The sequence below is a fragment of the Sturnira hondurensis genome, unplaced genomic scaffold, assembly GCF_014824575.4.
Source record: "Sturnira hondurensis isolate 20B ecotype Veracruz unplaced genomic scaffold, ASM1482457v3 Scaffold0016663, whole genome shotgun sequence".
Lineage (NCBI taxonomy): Eukaryota > Metazoa > Chordata > Mammalia > Chiroptera > Phyllostomidae > Sturnira > Sturnira hondurensis.
Window position 1 is genome coordinate 8,318,180 of NW_028089294.1, and position 18,291 is coordinate 8,336,470.

An 18,291-nucleotide genomic window follows, 5' to 3' on the forward strand; every position below is an offset into this window, starting at 1 on the left:
CCATTCGTTGTGTCCCTGTTTGTCAAATGGAGGTAATGTTAGTACTTACCTCATGCGATGTTGTAGGGATCCAATTAATGCACTCAAAATGCATTATTTTAATTGAGCATATGCTCAATAAGTACTGGCTACAAAAATAATTGTTATAACTTTCCTCTTGTTCTTTATTGTTAGCTATATTGGACTTCTTTCAAGTTATCAAATGCGCTATGTACTTTTTCTGTGTAAAGTGTTTAAATTTTGCTTTAAAAGCTCTATTCCACCCTTTTCTAGATAATTTATACTCGTTTCACATTTAATCTGGTTACATTCTCATAAACATGTTGCAGCTTTAATTTGGTTATGGCCATAAACTAAAAACTACAGTCTAAATTATCTTTTGCTTCTGTAATGAAAAGGTGTGTATTGGCTCTTTAACCTTATACACTCTTTGGTTAAAATGTTTCACATTATGAGTTCATTTGAAAGTGTCTATGAGCTGGTTCAAACCACTCCTCTCATTATGTCATGTCCTGCAGCTGGGGGCACCTCTGGGAGAGGAGATAACGTGGACAGTGGTAGAATTTGCCATTGCAGGGAAGAACTGCAAGGGCTAAAATGAACATGGATTGAACAACAAACTAACAGTAGGATGCCGAGGGCCTGCAGAACAGAGGGAGGGAAATGAAGTTCTTGTAAACTAAGTTAAATCTTGTTTGAAAAGTTAAGAAAACATGGGTCTGCAAAAATTAAAACAAAAACATACCGGACCTCCTTAACCCGATTTCATTTCTCTTGCTTATCTGACATAAAGCCCAGATTTCCCTCCCCACCCTCACCATGTTTGTTTGTTTGTTTGTTTGTTTATATATTTTTTAAAATACCACACTTGAATTCTTTGGAAAACGGACTTAATTTATAGTAAAGGACTGTCAGAGAGGAGTTGGTGTGTGTGGGGGGTGGGTGATATTCTGAGCAGTTCAAGCCAAAATGAAGATTGGATGTTTTCTTCTGAAAGAAGGTTCAACATGGAAACGAGTATGTCTCTGTTGCAGAGTTGGCAGAAATACAGAGCTTATAAAAAAATGTTCTCCTCTCCTCATCCCCCACCCCAGTTATTTTTATGCAGTGGAGATTACATTAATTATTCAAAATTTAGTTCCTGCCTTAGAAATGGGGGGACCATGGTTGTTTTCAGAAAAAAGTAGAAAAAGAAAACAATCTGTTGAGTAGAGCTTTTATTCACTTAAAATTTTAAGGAAGAAATTAAGAAGCAAGTGGTGGAGTTGATGGGGAGAAAGAAAAAGAATGTTCAAACCCAGTTTATGTGTGTTTACAGAAATAGAATCTTAAGTTGCTCACCATTAATATTCCAAGAGAAGTCTTGGTAAGCTTCAGAGTTCTGTATCAGTTTAGTGAGTCCCTATGTCAGATACTTAGATTTGTTGAAGCTATCCCGACTTTAGATTTGAAGTATTTATTTCTCTAAATATTAGCCACCACAATGTTAAGATCAATTTTAATTTTAAAATTAAATTTTGTTTTGTTAGCCTTATTTACATAAATTTAAAAACTTTAATTTTAAAATTAAGACTAGGCAACTCTAATTTCAACCATACTCTTCCAAAAGAAAATAGTGGTAGTAATGATAATAAATAATAGAGGCTGTTTTTCCATTCTCTCACAAGACTGTGGTGTAGATTTCATTATTGAACTCAAAGAAGAAATTCAGAAATAGAATCCCTTCACTTCCCAACTTGTGATTGGCTGTATCCACAGCCCAGTTCTGCACAGGGAGCAAGGTTGGAGGCTGAGGAACCACAGAGGCGGGGACAGGCCCCATGGAGCAGGGTAGGCAGACAGGAGCGATCAGAGAAATTAGGAAATGAGCAGATGTAGAAGAGCGTGATAAACAGTGGGCGATTGCACATTCCTCTTCCCCAGTGTTGCATTTACCCTGGCTTCTTGTCAAATCATCTACTCTTCTTTTCTTGGCAGAATTCCAAAAAGGCCATCCAGTTCAACGAAATGAAGCTAGGGTAAATCGAAGCCTTTTCTTTCACCAGTTGGAGACCCACATAACAGGTCATCTGGAATCTTTAAAAAAAAAATCACTTGCTTTAGTAAAAAATACAAAAAAGATCGCAGGTGAATTATTTGCCATTTTGTAGAACAATAATCACTATCACACAAAGTACACACATATAAACCAAAAAGAGCAAACATTCCAATTATTGAAACAACATTAGTACTTCACAATTTTTCACTGCAACCTGGGTACATTGATATAGAAATCAACATTTTGACAGCTGCTCTCTGTGTGTGGAAAAGGAACACTATTTTTTGTGTTACGGGCTTTACTAAAACGATCAGGAAATCAGCAACACCTTGAGGTCTGAGGCTTAGCGGTCGGGCATAGACATTATTTTTCAAAAAAATTATTTTAACTCTTCTGAATTAAAGTTCTGAATAGGGAATAAGAAAGCAAAAGGAATAATTGAGCAGCTAGTATTTAAATTTTATGTGTTCCTCCAGTTAGTCTAGTGAACTCTTAAAATAAAAGCTATTATTCAGTATATACTGTATGTCTGTCTGGCATTATGCAAGGGATTTACATTTCTTCTCGCATTTAATCTTTATCATGACTTTAGAAGGCAAATATTATTCTCATAATAAATATCAGAACTGCAGCAGAAAAAGTTTAAACCATTTGTCCAAGATTTCCAAATTTGGAAAACTGTAGAGTGAGAAATAAAATTTAGGTTTAACTCATTATAAATGCTGTGTCCTTTCTAGTTATTAATTTTTTAGAATACTTTTTTTCAGATTCAAAAATATTTCTGCTGTATTTTCTGAACACATATTGAGAGGGGCCTTTGTTGGGATATGGATGTGACCTGGCTGCCAAGGACCATGGACTGGTGTGAGCACCCGTGAACGATGATGGCCTCACGGTACTAGGCAGTGGGGGCAGTAGATGCTGTTGAGCGAGCACCTGTACTGTGTGGCCGTCACAGTCAAAATGTCACATTCCAAATACTGAGCAAGTAGAGCAAGGAGTCTGCATTAAAATTTTGTGTTTGGCTTGAACATTCCTCCACAGAAACTATTCGGATGATTAAGAAGGCCAAAGCTATGGGCAACTGGTGATTGGAACTTCACCATGACAACCTGACTGCTCCTGCATCATGTCTCATGCAGAGATTTTTGGCAAAACACTAAATCACCCAGCTGACTCAGCCCTGCTACAGTCCAGATTTGGTGCCCTGCAACTTCTGGCTTTTCCCAAAACTGAAATCACCTTTGAAAAGGAAGAGACTTCAGATAGTCAATGAGATTTAAGAAAATATGATGAGGCAGCTGATGGCAATTAGGAGAACTATGTGATGTCCCAAGGTGCCTACTTTGAAGGGGGCTGAGGCATCATTGCCCTGTGTACAATGTGTCTTGTATCTTCTTCAATAAAGATCTCTATGTTTCATATTACATGGCTGTGTGCCTTCTGGACAGACCTCATGTTATATGCAATAAAGAATGTACTTAAAAATGTAATTCATTTGAATACAGCAAATGTGAAAGACAGATAAGCACAAAGTAGATGGGTTTTTGTGGTTCCACACAAATTTAAGGGTTTTTTTCTATTGCTGTAAAAAATGTCATTGGAGTTTTGATAGGGATTGCATTGGATTTGTAGATTGCTTTGGTAATGTGGACATTTTAATAATACTGATTCTTCCAACCCGTGAGCATGAAATATTTTTCCATTTTTTGAGGCCTCTTCAATTTCCTTAATATCTCACTGTTTTCAGTATACATGTTGCTCACCTTGGTTAAATTTATCCGTGGGTATTTTATTGTTTTTGATGCAATTGTAGATGGGACTGCTGTCTTTCATTTTCTGATAATTCATTATTAGAGTATAGAAATGTAGCCAATTTTTGCTATTGATTTTGTATCCTGTAACATTATATACTTTATGAGTTCTAACAGTTTTTGATGGAGTGTTTAGAGTTTTCTATGTATGCTATGAGTCATCTGCAAATCGTGAGTTTAACTTCTTTTTTTCCAATTTGGGTGACTTTTATTTCTTTTTCTTGTTTAATTGCTCTGGATAGGAGTTCCAATACTATATTGAATAAATGTGGTGACAGTGGGCATCCTTGTCTTGTACCTAATCTTAGAGGACAATCTTTCAGCTTTTCACCATTAAATAGGATGTTAATTGTGGGCTTGTCATATATGGACTTTATTATGTTATGTTCCCTTTATACCTGCTTTGTCATCATAATTGATGTTGAATTTTGTCTAGTGCTTCTTTTGCATCTATTGAGATGACCATGATTTTCATCCATTTTGTTAATAGGGTGTATCATCACATTGACTAATTCATAGATGTTAAACCAGCCTGGTATCCCTGAATAAAACCCACTTGATCATAGTGTTTGATCCTTTTAGTGTATTAATTTGCTTTTATTTTGTTGAGGATTTTTGCATTTATTTTAATCAGGGATACTGGCCTCTAATATTCTTTTCTTGTGTCCTTGTCTAGTATTGGTATCAGGGTATGCTAGGCTGGCCTCGAAATAAGAGTGGAAGAGTTCCCTCTTCTATTTCTTGGAAGAGTTTGAGAAGGATTAGTATTAATTTTTCATTGAATGTTTGATAGAAGTTACCAGTGAAGCCATCTAGTCCAGGACTTTTCTTTGGTGAGAGGTTTCTGATTAGATTCAGTCCCCTTACTAGTTCAGATTCTCTTATTTCTTGATGATTCAGTCTTAGTAGGGCTCTATGTTTCTAGAAATTTGTCCATTTTATTGATTGTACAATTCAACATAATTGTTCATCGTAGTTTCTTATCATCTTTTGTATTACAAGTGTGGTTACCACACTTGCAATATCTCCTCTTTCATTTCTGATTTTATTCGAGTTCACTTTCTCTTTTTGTTTGGCGAGTCTAGCTAAAGGACTTATGGGTTCTTAAATAGGTACCATTAAATTTAATTATGTTTAATAGTGCATTATGGATATTTACATGAATTGTCAGACATGTCTTCTATTACAGAAAAAAAAGCTTTTAACATTCAAAGCCTCCAAGGTTACTTAAATCTTTCAAATAAAAAAATGCCATTGTTGCATTACTGTCCTCTTAGAACTCTTTAGGTCTGGTAAGAAAGGAGGCGGTGTTAATGGAAAGGTCAGTGAACTAGCAGGCAGGAATAATGGTTTCTAGTTTCGCCTGTGCCACTGAATCAAAGCCTCATTGTAGACAAGTCTCAACTTATTTGAACTTCAGTTTCCTGAGCTGTAAAAGGAGAGTATCGGGCAGTATCTCAAAGGACACTTACAGCCAAAATAATTAAGACATTGGGGATTTGCCCACACACCAAACTTATTGGCTCTAGCCAGTTGGGTCATTTGGTTGTAGCATCATCTCGTGTATGAAAAGGTTGTGGGTTTGATCCCCGGTCGGGGGTGCATACAGGAGGCAACTGACTGATGTTTCCCTTTCGCATTGATGTTTCTCTCTGTCTCCCTTCCTATCTCTCTAAAATCAATAAACTTATCCTCAAGTGAGAATTAAAAAAGAAACTATGACAATAAGTAATGAATTAATAAAACAGAAGTTTGAAAGAATATATGCATCCCCATGTTCACTACAGCGTATATACAATAGTCAAGACCTGGAAACGGTCCAAGTGCCCAAATGGAATACTATATGCACTATACACTATAAAAAAGAAGGCAATTTTACTTTTTGTGATAGCATGGATGGACCTGGAGATTATTATGCTAAGTGAATAAGCCAGAAAAAGAAAGACAAATATCGTATGATCTCACTTATATGTGGAATCTAATGAACAAAATAGAAAGAGGCATGCATACAAGGAACAGACTGACAGCTGTCAGAGGGGAAGGTGGTGGGGGGCATGGGGGGTCGGATCAAAGAAGTTAAAGGCACTAGCTGAAAGACATATACACATAAAACAGACACAGACAAGTGTGGTGACAGCCTGGAGAAAAGGGGATGGGGACTAGGTGGAGGCAGGCAAATGGGGGTAGGGGAGAGACTTTCTCCATTTCTCCATGCCCTGTGGGCATGGGCATGGAGAGACTTTGCTTGGGGCATGGGCACAGTACCCAGTGTATGGACAGTGTTCTATTGAGTTGTACATTTGAAACCCTTATGGTTTTGTGAACCAACGTCATCCCCATAAATGCAGTTAATAAAAAAATAAAACGTGGGAGAATAGAGTTTTCCATCTTTATTTGCAGACAGAGCAGATACAATGTGTTTCCTGTCTTTTCCACAAGTAGTCGTGGGAAGGGGGGGGGGGTGGGCAGGGACAGGATGTCCTTCTCTGACGTGTCACTCACCAGCCTGTATCTTTAAATGTTTTAATGGCCATCAGAGCTGACATCCCAGTCCACCCCACAAAACAAAATTAGAAATTGCTTGTTATGAAGACTAAATAAGTGCTTGATTTCATTTTCAATTCTTACACTTTTTTCAAGTTTGGACTTATGGTGACAATTTCAGGGACTTTGGAGAAAGATAACATTTACAGAGAAACAGCTGAAAGGACTTTGGTGTTCCTTCGGCAGCCTAATACTGTTGCCAGTTTGCAGGAGAACCGTGGAGAAACTGGGAAACGGACTAGTGAAACTGGAGAAGTGCCTGGACACCTAAGACAGTTCTAGGGAGCAGAAAGGGGTTTTGTTCTTTCTTTAAGGCACTGTGAGATTGATTATATACTTGCCAACTTCCCTTTGATGACAGGAAATGTCATTTATCTTTATATCCCCAGCGACAGATGTAACCAACAATCAAATATCTGTTGAGTCGAACTGAGTAAAAACTGCACGGGAATAAGGTAGGTAAATGGAGACCGAAAAAACATAGCCTTGGATATCTGAAACTTAAAAAGATTTACTGCACGATTAACTATACAAAGGGAAAGCGACTTCAGCGGAGCACATTTTCAGATGAGGCGTCAACAAACCAGAATAGGAGAGAGGTGATCAGAGTTCATGTTCAGTGAAAACCGACGCGGCAACAGGTTTGAACTCCTGAGCGAAAAGGGGAGAAGCGACAACAATGTGCAGATTGACTGCACTTTTTCGGATGAGACGTCAACGCGCGAAGGGAGAGATCTGAATCCTGGAGGCCGACCGACGAAGCTCGCTTTGAGCTTGTTTCTTAACAGAACTACCGGGAAGCTCTAAAAGATATGCAGCTCGGGCTGGAGGTATCTTGGCCTAATAACTTCCGTGTGTGTGGGTGCGAAACAGGGAGCGCCGCCCGCGGACTTCCGCGTGCGGGAGAACTCCGGTCCCCGCCCGGCTGCGCCACGCCCAGCCCTTAAGAAAGCGCGCGCTCCCCGCCTGGGCCGCCCCAAAAGCCGCGGGCGGGCCGGGGGCGGGGCCGCGGGCGCGCCGCAGCCCAACGCGGCCCGGGAGGGCCACCAGGGCCACGCTCGCCGTCGCCACGCCCCAAGACTACATTTCCCAGCAAGCCCCGGGCCGTCCGCGCGCCGCAGTTGACCCATTTCCCGGCCCGTCCCGGGTTCGGCCGGCCCCCGCGCCGAGGCGGCAGCTCCCTGCTGACTGGGGTGTGGGCGGGGAGCGGCGGAGGGAGGAGGAGGCGCTGCTGGCCGCCGCCGTTGCCTCGGCTGCTGGGCGCTGGGCAGCTCTCCGGACTTCTGCGGCCGCCATGGACGAGCAGGCTGGTCCCGGCGTCTTCTTTAGCAACAACCACCCGGGAGCTGGCGGTGCCAAGGGTCTCGGGCCTTTGGCGGAGACGGCCGGCGACGGGGTGGCTGCGGCGGGGGCGGCCCGAGCCCAGTACAGCCTCCCGGGGATCCTGCACTTCCTGCAGCACGAGTGGGCCCGCTTCGAGGTGGAGAGAGCCCAGTGGGAGGTGGAGCGGGCGGAGCTGCAGGTAAAGACCCTCCCGGCCTGGCCCTCTTCATCCCGCCTCTTCGCTCCCTTTCGCCCCGCCCCGGACCCTTCCCTCTCCCCGATCTGCCCTCTCTGGTCCCCTCCCCTTTGCTCCCACCTTTCCCACCCAGGACTGTCCCCTTCCCCCCTTCACCTTTGCCTGCCCCCACTTCCTTGACCCGGGTTTCCACTCCCGTCCTGATGCGTTGTTTATCCTCCCCGCTTCTATTTCGTTTGCTCCGTCTTTCTCTGAACTCTGTCTCATTTCAGTTCTTTTGGCATTCCACATTCTAGGTCTTCTTCCCTTTCAGTGTACTAATTGGGCTAAGAGGAGCTCTGAAAGACGCGTGGCAAATCATCCATCCTCAGTCCTAGGTCTAGAGACGTTCCCGCAGCAGGTATTGGCACTTGGCTTCTCTGAGAGGAAGGTGATCAAAGACAAGAGAAGTGTGTCTCTGAGGCCTGGACTCGAGGCAAGAAGCTGACATTGGGGGAAAGTGTTACTAGGAATATCAGCTCTCTTTTTGTATATGTAAATGTGTCTTCTCTTCTTCCCACTCCCTCACCCCCTCCCGCGTTTCTTTTAGGTATTTCAGATTCATGGATTTTAAATGAAGGACCTAGATGATCAGAGTCAGGTGATAGTTCAGAGACGGTTTCCTGTTCTCAGAAGCTAAAACTTCCCGAGGATTAATTTTATGTTCGGTGTTTTGTGAGGTTAATTTTTACATTAAAAGGAACTTAAAGGGGCTTTAAAGTTGGTAACATTTCCTGCCTACCCTGCAAGGTAGAGCATATCCAGGGAGGAGCTATGGTGGGTTCTTAGAAGAATGCAAGTGTGGCTGATACATGACAGGCCATTCTGAACTGCTAAGCAGGTTTCACTGGCTGTTTTTAAAACTTCCAAGCCATACACCAGTTTCACAAGGAATGTAAAGAATTGTGAGTGACTGTGCCTTTCAGCTTTCCTGGCTAATCCTGGATCCTTATGAAATCATAGTATAGTTTTGATCGGTGAAACACTTTATGTTAAAATGCTAACCAGTGTGTCACTTTTTTGGTAACATGTATTTTCTTTGGCACTCAAGAAAAAGGAAAGGAGAAGTCTGTTAAGTAGAATCTGTGCTGAAGTAGGCTGCTTTGGTATATAGTTCAAGTGGCAGGGGAAGGAGCCAGGAGACAGGGTTATAGTGTGGGCTGGGTTTGCTAGTAGCTGTGTGACCTTGAGGGAATCCTTTACCCTCTCTGAACTTCAGTTTCATCACTTAGTTATTGGCTCATTTATTTAGTGCCAGGTGTGTGCCTCCAGGCCCCAGGATTAACAAAATCGGCGAATCTGCCCTCATAGAGTTTACATTTTAGTCAGAAGGCAATCAGTTATATAGTTGCGTTATATAGTAGATGCAACTATATAATGTAGTGACCCATAGTGGCAATGCTATGAGAAGAGTAAATCAGGGTAAAGGGAGAGAGTGTGGTAGGGGCAGCTATTTTAGATGGGGTGGCCAGGGAAGGCCTCTGGGACTAGTTGAATGATGTGAGGGAGTGACCCATCTTTTCTAAGGTTCCTCCTTATTCTTTATATTTCTATTACTTGGTGGCTTTCTCGTTCCTACTGTTGTGTTACTTTAATATCTAGATTTTTGATATTTGTGATGTTTCTTGTAATGAATCTGTATACATGTCAGTATACTAACCAGCAGACTTAAATGCTCCATTCAAATTTACTGGTAATTCACCTTTATTAGCAATGAATTCCCTAAATGAGTTTGTGGATTTCAGACTTCAAGGAAGTGTTAAAGGGAGGCTTTAATGTTGTACAGGTGTGGAGAATGAGTTTAATGTGAGATCACTTTTAATTTCTTTTCCCATTTAGGGAATGTAAGATTAGTCACAATAATTTGGTCAAAAACAAACAAGAAAACGACTCTTAGCTTCCCACCTGTGGAGGTTTGGGACTTTCCAACCCATCTCACTCCACGGTGTTTGAACTTTAAAATTTACCTGTAAGTGTGGCCACTCTTCAGTTTTACACGCACACACACAGCATCCTGGGGTATTTATGGCGAATGTTGAACTTAAGATAGGTTTCCCATTGGTTCCAATTATATTAAGGACACTACGTGTTTATAATGCCTTTTGTTCTGTGTCCTAATTACATGAGCATCCATGGGGAAACTTAAGAAAAATGCGTCATATTTTCCAAACAGAGCAGGTATTATGTATTTTGAGGGGAGAGAGTTTGCAAGGACCTGAGGTTTTTGACCCCTTTATTAGCATTATTGAAATATATAAAAAAACATAGAACATGTATTTTTAAAAATCACATCTTTACATCAACATCATTAAATTTGAACATATCCCTTTATTTTTCTTTTGTCATTAGAATTGTCCTAGAAAAACAGTAGGAATTAAGAGTTGAGTGAGTGATTATGATACTTGGTGTCTTCCTTTTAATTTTTAAATCTCTTCTGCAGTCCTTAAGTCCAAGATTAAGATTATACCTTCAAGATTAAGTCTAATTTTTCCCTTTAGAAACCTGGAAACCTGTCAGTCTTGCTCTTTCAAATTGCCAGGGCAGAATTGTGAAAGGCAGTCCAATCGCTCATCTGCCTACCTGGCCCGCCTTCACCACTTCCTCCTTCAGGTCTTAAGAGTAAGAACTGGTCACATGGTACAAACTTATTTGTCACTTTGTTCCCCCTCGTCCATTTGAGTTAATATATGACTCTCCTTTTACTCTTCATCATTCTTCCCCACCCCCCACCACCATGCAGGTGAGAGTAGGTAATTCATGGGAAGAGAATGGTCAGAATTGTTACTGAGCTTTATATTTGTGAAAGGAATTGGAAATGGGATACATCGCATTTGAGAGAACCTTGTGTGACACACGTTGGGCTAGATTACCTGAAAGAAATAGGCGGTCTATTCACAGTGCTAGAACAAACAAAATGCAGAAGAATCAGGGTTTATCATTTACCGGGTTTAAATTTTCTTATAAAAGCACAGAAGAGCTTAGCAGTGAGTGGGGAGAATAGCAGGAAGAAAGAACTTTATGAGGTAATGAGAACCTGACGCGCGGTATTTGAGAATTACTGACTTATGGGAAAGCAAGCATGTAAATAAAAAGTAAATGTTAATGCCCTAGATTTTGGGGGGAGTGTGTGTGTGTGTCTGTTGTGTAGTAGGGGAGGCTCTGTTATTTACCTGGAAATGCTACAACTGTGGAAAAGGTATCACGATTGAGCAGCTTAGGCCACTGGTGTGGAGGCTGGTACTAGAGTGCTCGTCAGTCTGGGTTTTGGCACTAGTGGTCCATATGTTCACTTAGCAGATGTTTTTCAAGTGCCTGCTTCATGCCAGGTCCTGTTCTAGGCACTGGAGAAGAAACGTTGATGAAAACAGATCCTTCCTACCTGAAGCTTAAGTGGTGGGGGAAGACAGTGATAAATAAATGCATTGTTAGAATGTTAGGTGGAGGTAAGTGCTGTGATAAAGTGTGGTCAGTGCATATGGAGTGCTTGAGAGGGTGGAGAGTGGAAGAAGGGCTTTGCTGCTGAGGTGCCATTTGAGCAAGACCTGAGCAGGTGAAATCGGAGGACGTGTTCTACGCAGAAGGAACAGCAGGGGAGAGGAACACGCTTACACTGTCTGAAGAACTGTGAGGCAGTTTTCGCTGGAGTAGCGGAGGCGGGCAGGAGAAATGATGGCAGAGAGACTGAGTCTTGCCGTGGTAAAGACTTTAGATTTTCACCTCAGCCAGATGGGCAACTACTGAAATGTTTTGAGCAAAAGAGTGATACCATCTTTAAACAGAAACCTTTGCTAGGATTCTGAATAGCCCTGGAGGGGAGACAGTGAAAAAGTCAGAGTCTCAGTGGGAGGCTTGCTGAATGATCCAGGCCAGAGATGAACTAGAGTGTCAGTAATGAGAAATGGGATTATGTATTTTGATACATATTCAAAGTATAATGGATTCTGAATACATTTTTGAAGGTAGACTCAGCAAGATGCGCTGGAGGATAGGATGTGAGATCCGTGGGACTGTTGACAGGACTTACTGAGCATTTAATTTGACAGGATGGACACTTAAAATAGCAGTTTATTTTTTATTATAACTATTATTTACAATTACAGTGAAAAGCAACATAGCATTGATCTAGATTTAAATCTTTGCATTAAGACGTAACTGTTTTATTTTGTGCCAAAAATATGGATTTGCCATAACTCTGGACTCTCAGAGCCTTAGTTTCCTCAAGTGTAAGATGAGGGTAATCAACTACCTTGTGAGAATAAGTAAGATGTTGTAAAGTATCTCGCAGAGGCTTGGTACGGAGCACAAAGTAAGTGCTCAATAAATAAATGGTACCCAGTGCATGATGTTACATTTGTATATCTCTGTGCAGAAAAGCAAAAATTTCAGTCATGAACCCTTCTAAGGCGAGCGCAGTAAGTGCCATCCTGGAGCCATGCAGCTGATATTCTGGGTCTGATGGTGGCACTAAGGGACATGTAATAGGAGTCAGCTTCAAAGTATTGATACTACACTTCAAATGGACTTGCTTTAGTTAATAACTCACTATGTGTTTGTTGTCTTAAAATTTACATAAACATTTCTGCATTTGTTTGTCCTAACCATGCATGACCTCTTGGGTAGCAAATTATATACATTTACTAACCACTCTATAAAACTAATTTTTTGGTTTTATTTTGGGCATTTAAATAAACTTGGAGCTGTTGCACTCCTCTGTGGTATGGTATATTTGTAAACATTCAGTTTTTATTGTGGTCATCCTTGATAATTTTATAATCTTTAATTATATGTTGGAAAGATTGTAGAGGTTTTACTCTTTTAAAATATATCCTAATATTAGTCACTTTAATTTAGTGTTTCTCAACTTTAGCTGCAATCTTTGAATAATCTGGGGGAACTTTGAAAAATATTAATTCCCTGCCCCGACTGGCGTGGCTCAGTGGGTTGGGCGTCATCCTTCAGCAAGGGTTGCTGGTTCTGTTGCCTGTTTGATTCCAGGTCAGGGCGCATGCCTGGGTTGTGGGCCAGGTTCTCGGTTGGGGGTGTGCTTGAGGCATGCAGGAGGCAGCTGATCAAGGTTTCGCTTGAGCATCTGTGTTTCTCTCCCCCTCTTTCTTCTTCCCTTCCCCTTTCTATAAAAATAAATAAATAAAATCTTTTAAAAAAACTCTGGGAACTCTGCCCCAGGCCAGTTAGAGTGTAGGAATGAGGGCCCTTGGCATTAGTGCCTTTTGAGCTCCCTAGTAGTGCTAATATCCAACAGAGACTGGGGATAACTGCTTTAGTTGTTCTTTCCTGTTTTTACATACGTAGTTCAGCGGTTTTAACACTTGTGTTGGCATTCAGATATGGATGGCTTTTTATAGAATTTAGGATACAATTTCTGTTATGTTTCTGTTAATTTCTGATGATAGCTAGCATTTTATTTTTAGGCAGTAGGCTATTATAATTTGAATCACCTCCCTAAGACTGGGAGACAAAATGATAGAGTAATCTTTGGGCTGGAATGAACTTTGGAAATAATAAGCCACATCCTTCTTTCACAGGTGAAGTGAGATCCTGAGAGAGATTAAATGACTGAGAATGAAATGGGTTTTGTCTAAGCTCTGTCACTTCAATCTCCAAACACCTTTGCAGTTTTTTTATTAAAAACCTTTCAAGTACATTATCTTGCTCGATCCTTAGAACCTTCTGAAATAATCATTCACTAATGAATACTTACCATTTTTCTTTTTAGCTAAAGCAAGAGGCATGGAGATTCTGCTGTGTTTGACTGTCTTCTAGCTTATTTCATTGGTTACACCTTAGGTTTTTTTTATTTTGGTGTCCTATAGGTTCATTGTAATGTGTCAGGGTTTACATTTCTTTTTATTTTATTTGAGGCTATGTTAGGCTTCTTGAATTTGTGGATTGGCATCTCATTCATTCCATAAAATTCTCACTCATTATCTCTTTGGATTTCTCTTCTATCTTGTTTTCTTTTCCTTTGGATCTCTGACTATGTATATCTTGGGCCTTCTTTACCTGCTCTGTATTTCCCATCTTTTTATCCCTGCTTTATTTTGGATAATTTATTCCAATGTATCTTCTAGTCCATTAATCTTCTCTTCAGTGTAATCTGATCTTTTAAAGCTACCCTGTGAGTTTGTAATTTTGTTTATTTAAAAATCTGCTGATTCTTGCCCTGGCTGGTGTGTGTGGCTCAGTTGGTTGGAGTGTCATATGGTAATCAAAGGTTGTGGGTTCCGTCCCTGGTCCAGGCAGGTACGGGAGGTACAGGAGGCGACCAATCCATGATTGTCTCGTGCGCCCATGTTTCTTCCTCTCCCTTACCCTCTTTCTACAATGCAAAAATGTCAGGTGAGGATAAAAAATGTTTTTAAATCTGCTGTATCTTTTCTTAATAGTTTCCTTTTTCCTGTGGATATTTTCAGTTGTCTTTTATTTTTTAAACCTAGTAAGAATAGTTAGGTTATAGTTGGTGTCTCTGTTCTTCCTGTATGTGGGGTCTTGGAGGTTCCTTTCTATGGTCTCTTGTTTGTGCTGATTCGTTCTTTGATGACTTAGTTTTTTTGTATGCGTTGTTACTGTTGGGTGCTGCTCAGTGTCCCTGAAAAAGTATGAGAGTAATCTGAGGTCCCAAATGAAGATAGCTTCTTCAGGAAGTTTCTGGAGGTATTACCGAGACTGAACCACTTTAAAGCAAATTCATTGCTTGAAGTTTTAGACCATACAGGTGGTCTAAATACGTTACAGGGTCAATATCTGTCTGCTTCACCTTTGCTTTGCGGGTGTAAGCCCTAGAGTCTCAGCAAAATGTGGAGTATGTCTCCTATTAGACTCTCCACGTGGCCCTGATCTTTGATTTTTGCCTTTTGGGTCCTGCAAGGCTGTCCGAACTAAAGTTCAGATTTGTTCTGACTGGCCGGTACCCAAAGGGAAAAGGTGGCTTTTGTTTTCTTAGTTCACTAGGTTCCCAATTTATCTTCAATTTTGACCAGATAATTTCTTGCTATCTTTTAAGCTTTGTTTTTTAAGGTGATTATAAAAATATTTTCATCCAGAATTTTTATCCATTTCCAGTAGGGGAGTTATTTCTAGGCTTCATTACCGCAAGTGGATTTCTCTGTAATCTTACTTTCACAAACTGACATATAATAATGGACCCAGTAATTATCTGGGGAGAAATATCACTGATAGCAGCTCTTCATCAAGAGATGTACCTTTTTGACCCTAAAGGTTATATTTTATCCAAGCTTTCTTTTCTTTGAATTGTAGTAGTAGAGGAAGGCCTACAGCTTTTCTCCACATCGTAGTAATTTAAGCAGAATTTAAAACACACAAACTCACTCCTTAGTTGATCAGTCTTTGAAACGTGTTTCAATTCTGGGCTATTAGAAATAATTGCTCTTGGGATTTTCGGAGTTTCTTGCTTTGGTGGCTGTTTGGACAAAACAATCTATTAATCCTCATAATTTTGCTGTGGAAAGTGGGTCATAGAGGTATACAGCTTTATCACTTCTGCTCTGTAGTTTTTCTGGGCTTTAACTGTAAATTGTAGATGATAATACATCCACTAAGCAGAGTAGTTGTAAGATTTTAGCAAGATAAAATATGCCAAGTATATTACCCATAACAGGTGTCCAGTAAGTGGTTTGCTCTCATTGGTTGGAATTTCTGTGGACAGAATTCATTTAATTGTATTATTTATTTCAATCAAATTTTAGAAGCCAAGAACTGGTTTCAGTGATCCATTTCGTGTAGTAGCTACTTACATTCTTTTTGCCCTGTTGATAGTGGTTCAAGGACAATAAACTGACTGTATTTGGCATAGGGGCAGGACAGAGATGGAGGTAATAGGTGGTTATAGTTTGTAAGCATTGAAGCCCTCAGATAGTAATAGAGGAAACTGGAGTTTGGGAGACAGTCTGAGTTGGGGAAAGGGTGGAAGAAAGGAAGAGACAGGGAGGGGAGCAGAGAGGTGAGAGAAGGAGGTACAGGCACACACGGGAGGGAGAAACGGCACTGAACACATTAACGTGTTCTTAATTTCTAAAGGGTGTGTAATCTGTAGCCTTCATTTTAGTGCTTGTAATGGTAAGATTCCAGTGCTGGCTGGGATGGAGACGTACACATACACAACACACACGCGTTCCCCGGGCCTCCCGCCACATCTCTAGTCTCAGTTTTCGGTCCCCTTCATTGCACTAAGAATATTTTACCTCCTGAGGGACCTTAGAGTTTAGGTAGTCTCATCTCTTGTGTCTTAGTTAGGGTCAGAGAGATGAAGAGGTTTGTCTTTGATCACTCTGTGAGCTGAGTTAGTTTAGATCCCAGGTGTTTGGCACCCAGTCCAGGGCATTGTTCTCCATACTACTGTGAAACTGCTTCTGATCTGAAATAGCCAAGTGAATTACAATTTTTAGATGATTAAGTATGCTTGGAGTAGCTGTCATCATTTAAAGTAAATTCTTACCACTTATTTCAAGTTTTTCTTTAAGTAGAACAATTTAGTAGGTTCATTTTTTTCAAGTAGAATATTCTTTAAGGGGCTCAGGAAAATCTTTCACAATTTGTATTCCTCAAAATTGTTTATCAGTGTGTCACTCTAGTTTAATAATTTTATTTATTTTTGTGTGAGGCCTTAAATACTGAAATAAAGTGTCTATTTTTAAAAACATCTGAAACTTTGGATCTTTTCATCTTGCCTTGAAAGCAGCCTAATTAAGTTCTCTGTGTGTGTGTATTTAATATAGTTTATGTATATTGATCATAAATTAGTTTGTGTAGTACTGTGGTTATTAGGTAATTCTTAGCCCACCCATTATACATACACTATGTCTGAGCAGAGTAAAATGTTAACCATATCTTTTCTCTCCTGCAATAAGGTATTTGAGAAAATAAAACCACTTTTGGGGGGCAGACTAGATGCTGTAAAAGTGCCTTATCTGAACAAGATGATGGAATATTAGAAAATACTGATGTGTAAGAAGCAGAAGTTACTGTAGGGTTAGCTAGAAGCAGTGTGTGGCACAAGGAGAAGCGAGTAGGTATTGTGTTTTGGAGGTGAGATGGGGAGAAAATAAGTGAGTGCTGGTCCTGGAATTTAGGTGCGCTTCGGGGAATATTGCACCAGGTTGGGTGGAATAAGTATTTGGGTGTGGCGAGTGCGTTCTTGGCACCAGTGCACGGTAGAGTTCTAAGAAAAGGTCCAGGGGGAGTGTTTCGTTGCTCTACACGCAGGTTCCATTGGCACGCATTTACGTGTGACACAAACTGGATCCAATACCAGCATATCTAGTTAGGAGAAATAAACATGATGTCAAATTCCACAAGGGTGATACCAGCTTTACCTGGTGGAAAATTACAGCCCAGTCTTGGACTTGTGCTCAATTCTTTGTTTATATTTCCTAAATGAGAAGGTAAGTAAAGGATCCTAAATTATAGGCACAATTAAAACCTGCTCCCAAGGAATGTGGAGTCATACAAAGCTGAAAGGAGGAAATGAGGAGCCTGTGGATCTGGGTCAGCACACTTACTGAATTTGAAAAAGTGGAGTCAGTTGGGGAAGATGCTACCATGGTCCCAGGAATTGAATCCAGGACTTCATCTGCTGTTTCCTCTCTCTCCTTTCTTCTTCACCCTCCAAAAACAATAATAGTTTCACTTATTGGGCACCTACCATGTACCAAGTACAGTGCTACGCATTTTACATGTATAATCTATTTTAATCCTTATAAAACTGTATGTGGTAGCTATTAATAATCATTCCCTGATTTATGGATAAGTTAAATAGTTTGCCATAGAAAAGTTTGAGTGATAGACCCGGGTGTGGTAAGTAGAAGGAAATACTTTGATATTTTTCTTGTTCTCTCATGTTCTGAGTCAATGTACAGGACTGGAATACATTTCTAATAATCTTCCAAAGATTTTGTTTACTTTTTTGGGAAAACACTCTGACCTCCAGACACAAGGAAGCTTCATGCTTGTATGTGTGAGAGAAGCTTTGTTATCCAACACCATCCAGACTGGGGGTAGGGCAATGAATTCCAAAGGATGGTTAAGATGATACTTAAATTTAAGCTAAAATATATATGTAGATACATAATCCTTTGCCAGTATAAGACCAAGCCAACTGATATAATTAATAATATATGTATTACATATATTTAATATATAATACATAGTAATATATAATACATAATTACAATTGTTTATGATTTCTGGTTTTGGATTTCCTTGAGTAAAGCACAAAGTGCAAAATCCTAGATTTTTATGACCTTTCTCCTGATCTTTTTAGTTGTTTCACCCATATCTAATTTGACAGTGATATTTTCAGT

The 18,291-nt window shown here is 40.2% G+C and overlaps 1 protein-coding gene across 2 annotated transcripts in view; it reads left to right on the forward strand.

Moving 5' to 3' along the window:
- Positions 1–7,476: 7,476 nt before the first annotated feature.
- STRN (striatin) overlaps positions 7,477–18,291 on the forward strand; it is a 93,342-nt gene continuing 82,527 nt past the window's right edge. Inside the window, exon 1 of one of the 2 annotated variants that reach the window (XM_037066565.1) lies at positions 7,477–7,918. In XM_037066565.1, the coding sequence (XP_036922460.1) occupies positions 7,691–7,918 (228 nt within the window). In that variant the 5' untranslated portion in view covers positions 7,477–7,690. The remainder of the gene's footprint in view (positions 7,919–18,291) is intronic. The other variant, XM_037066566.1, reaches the window with a different exon arrangement.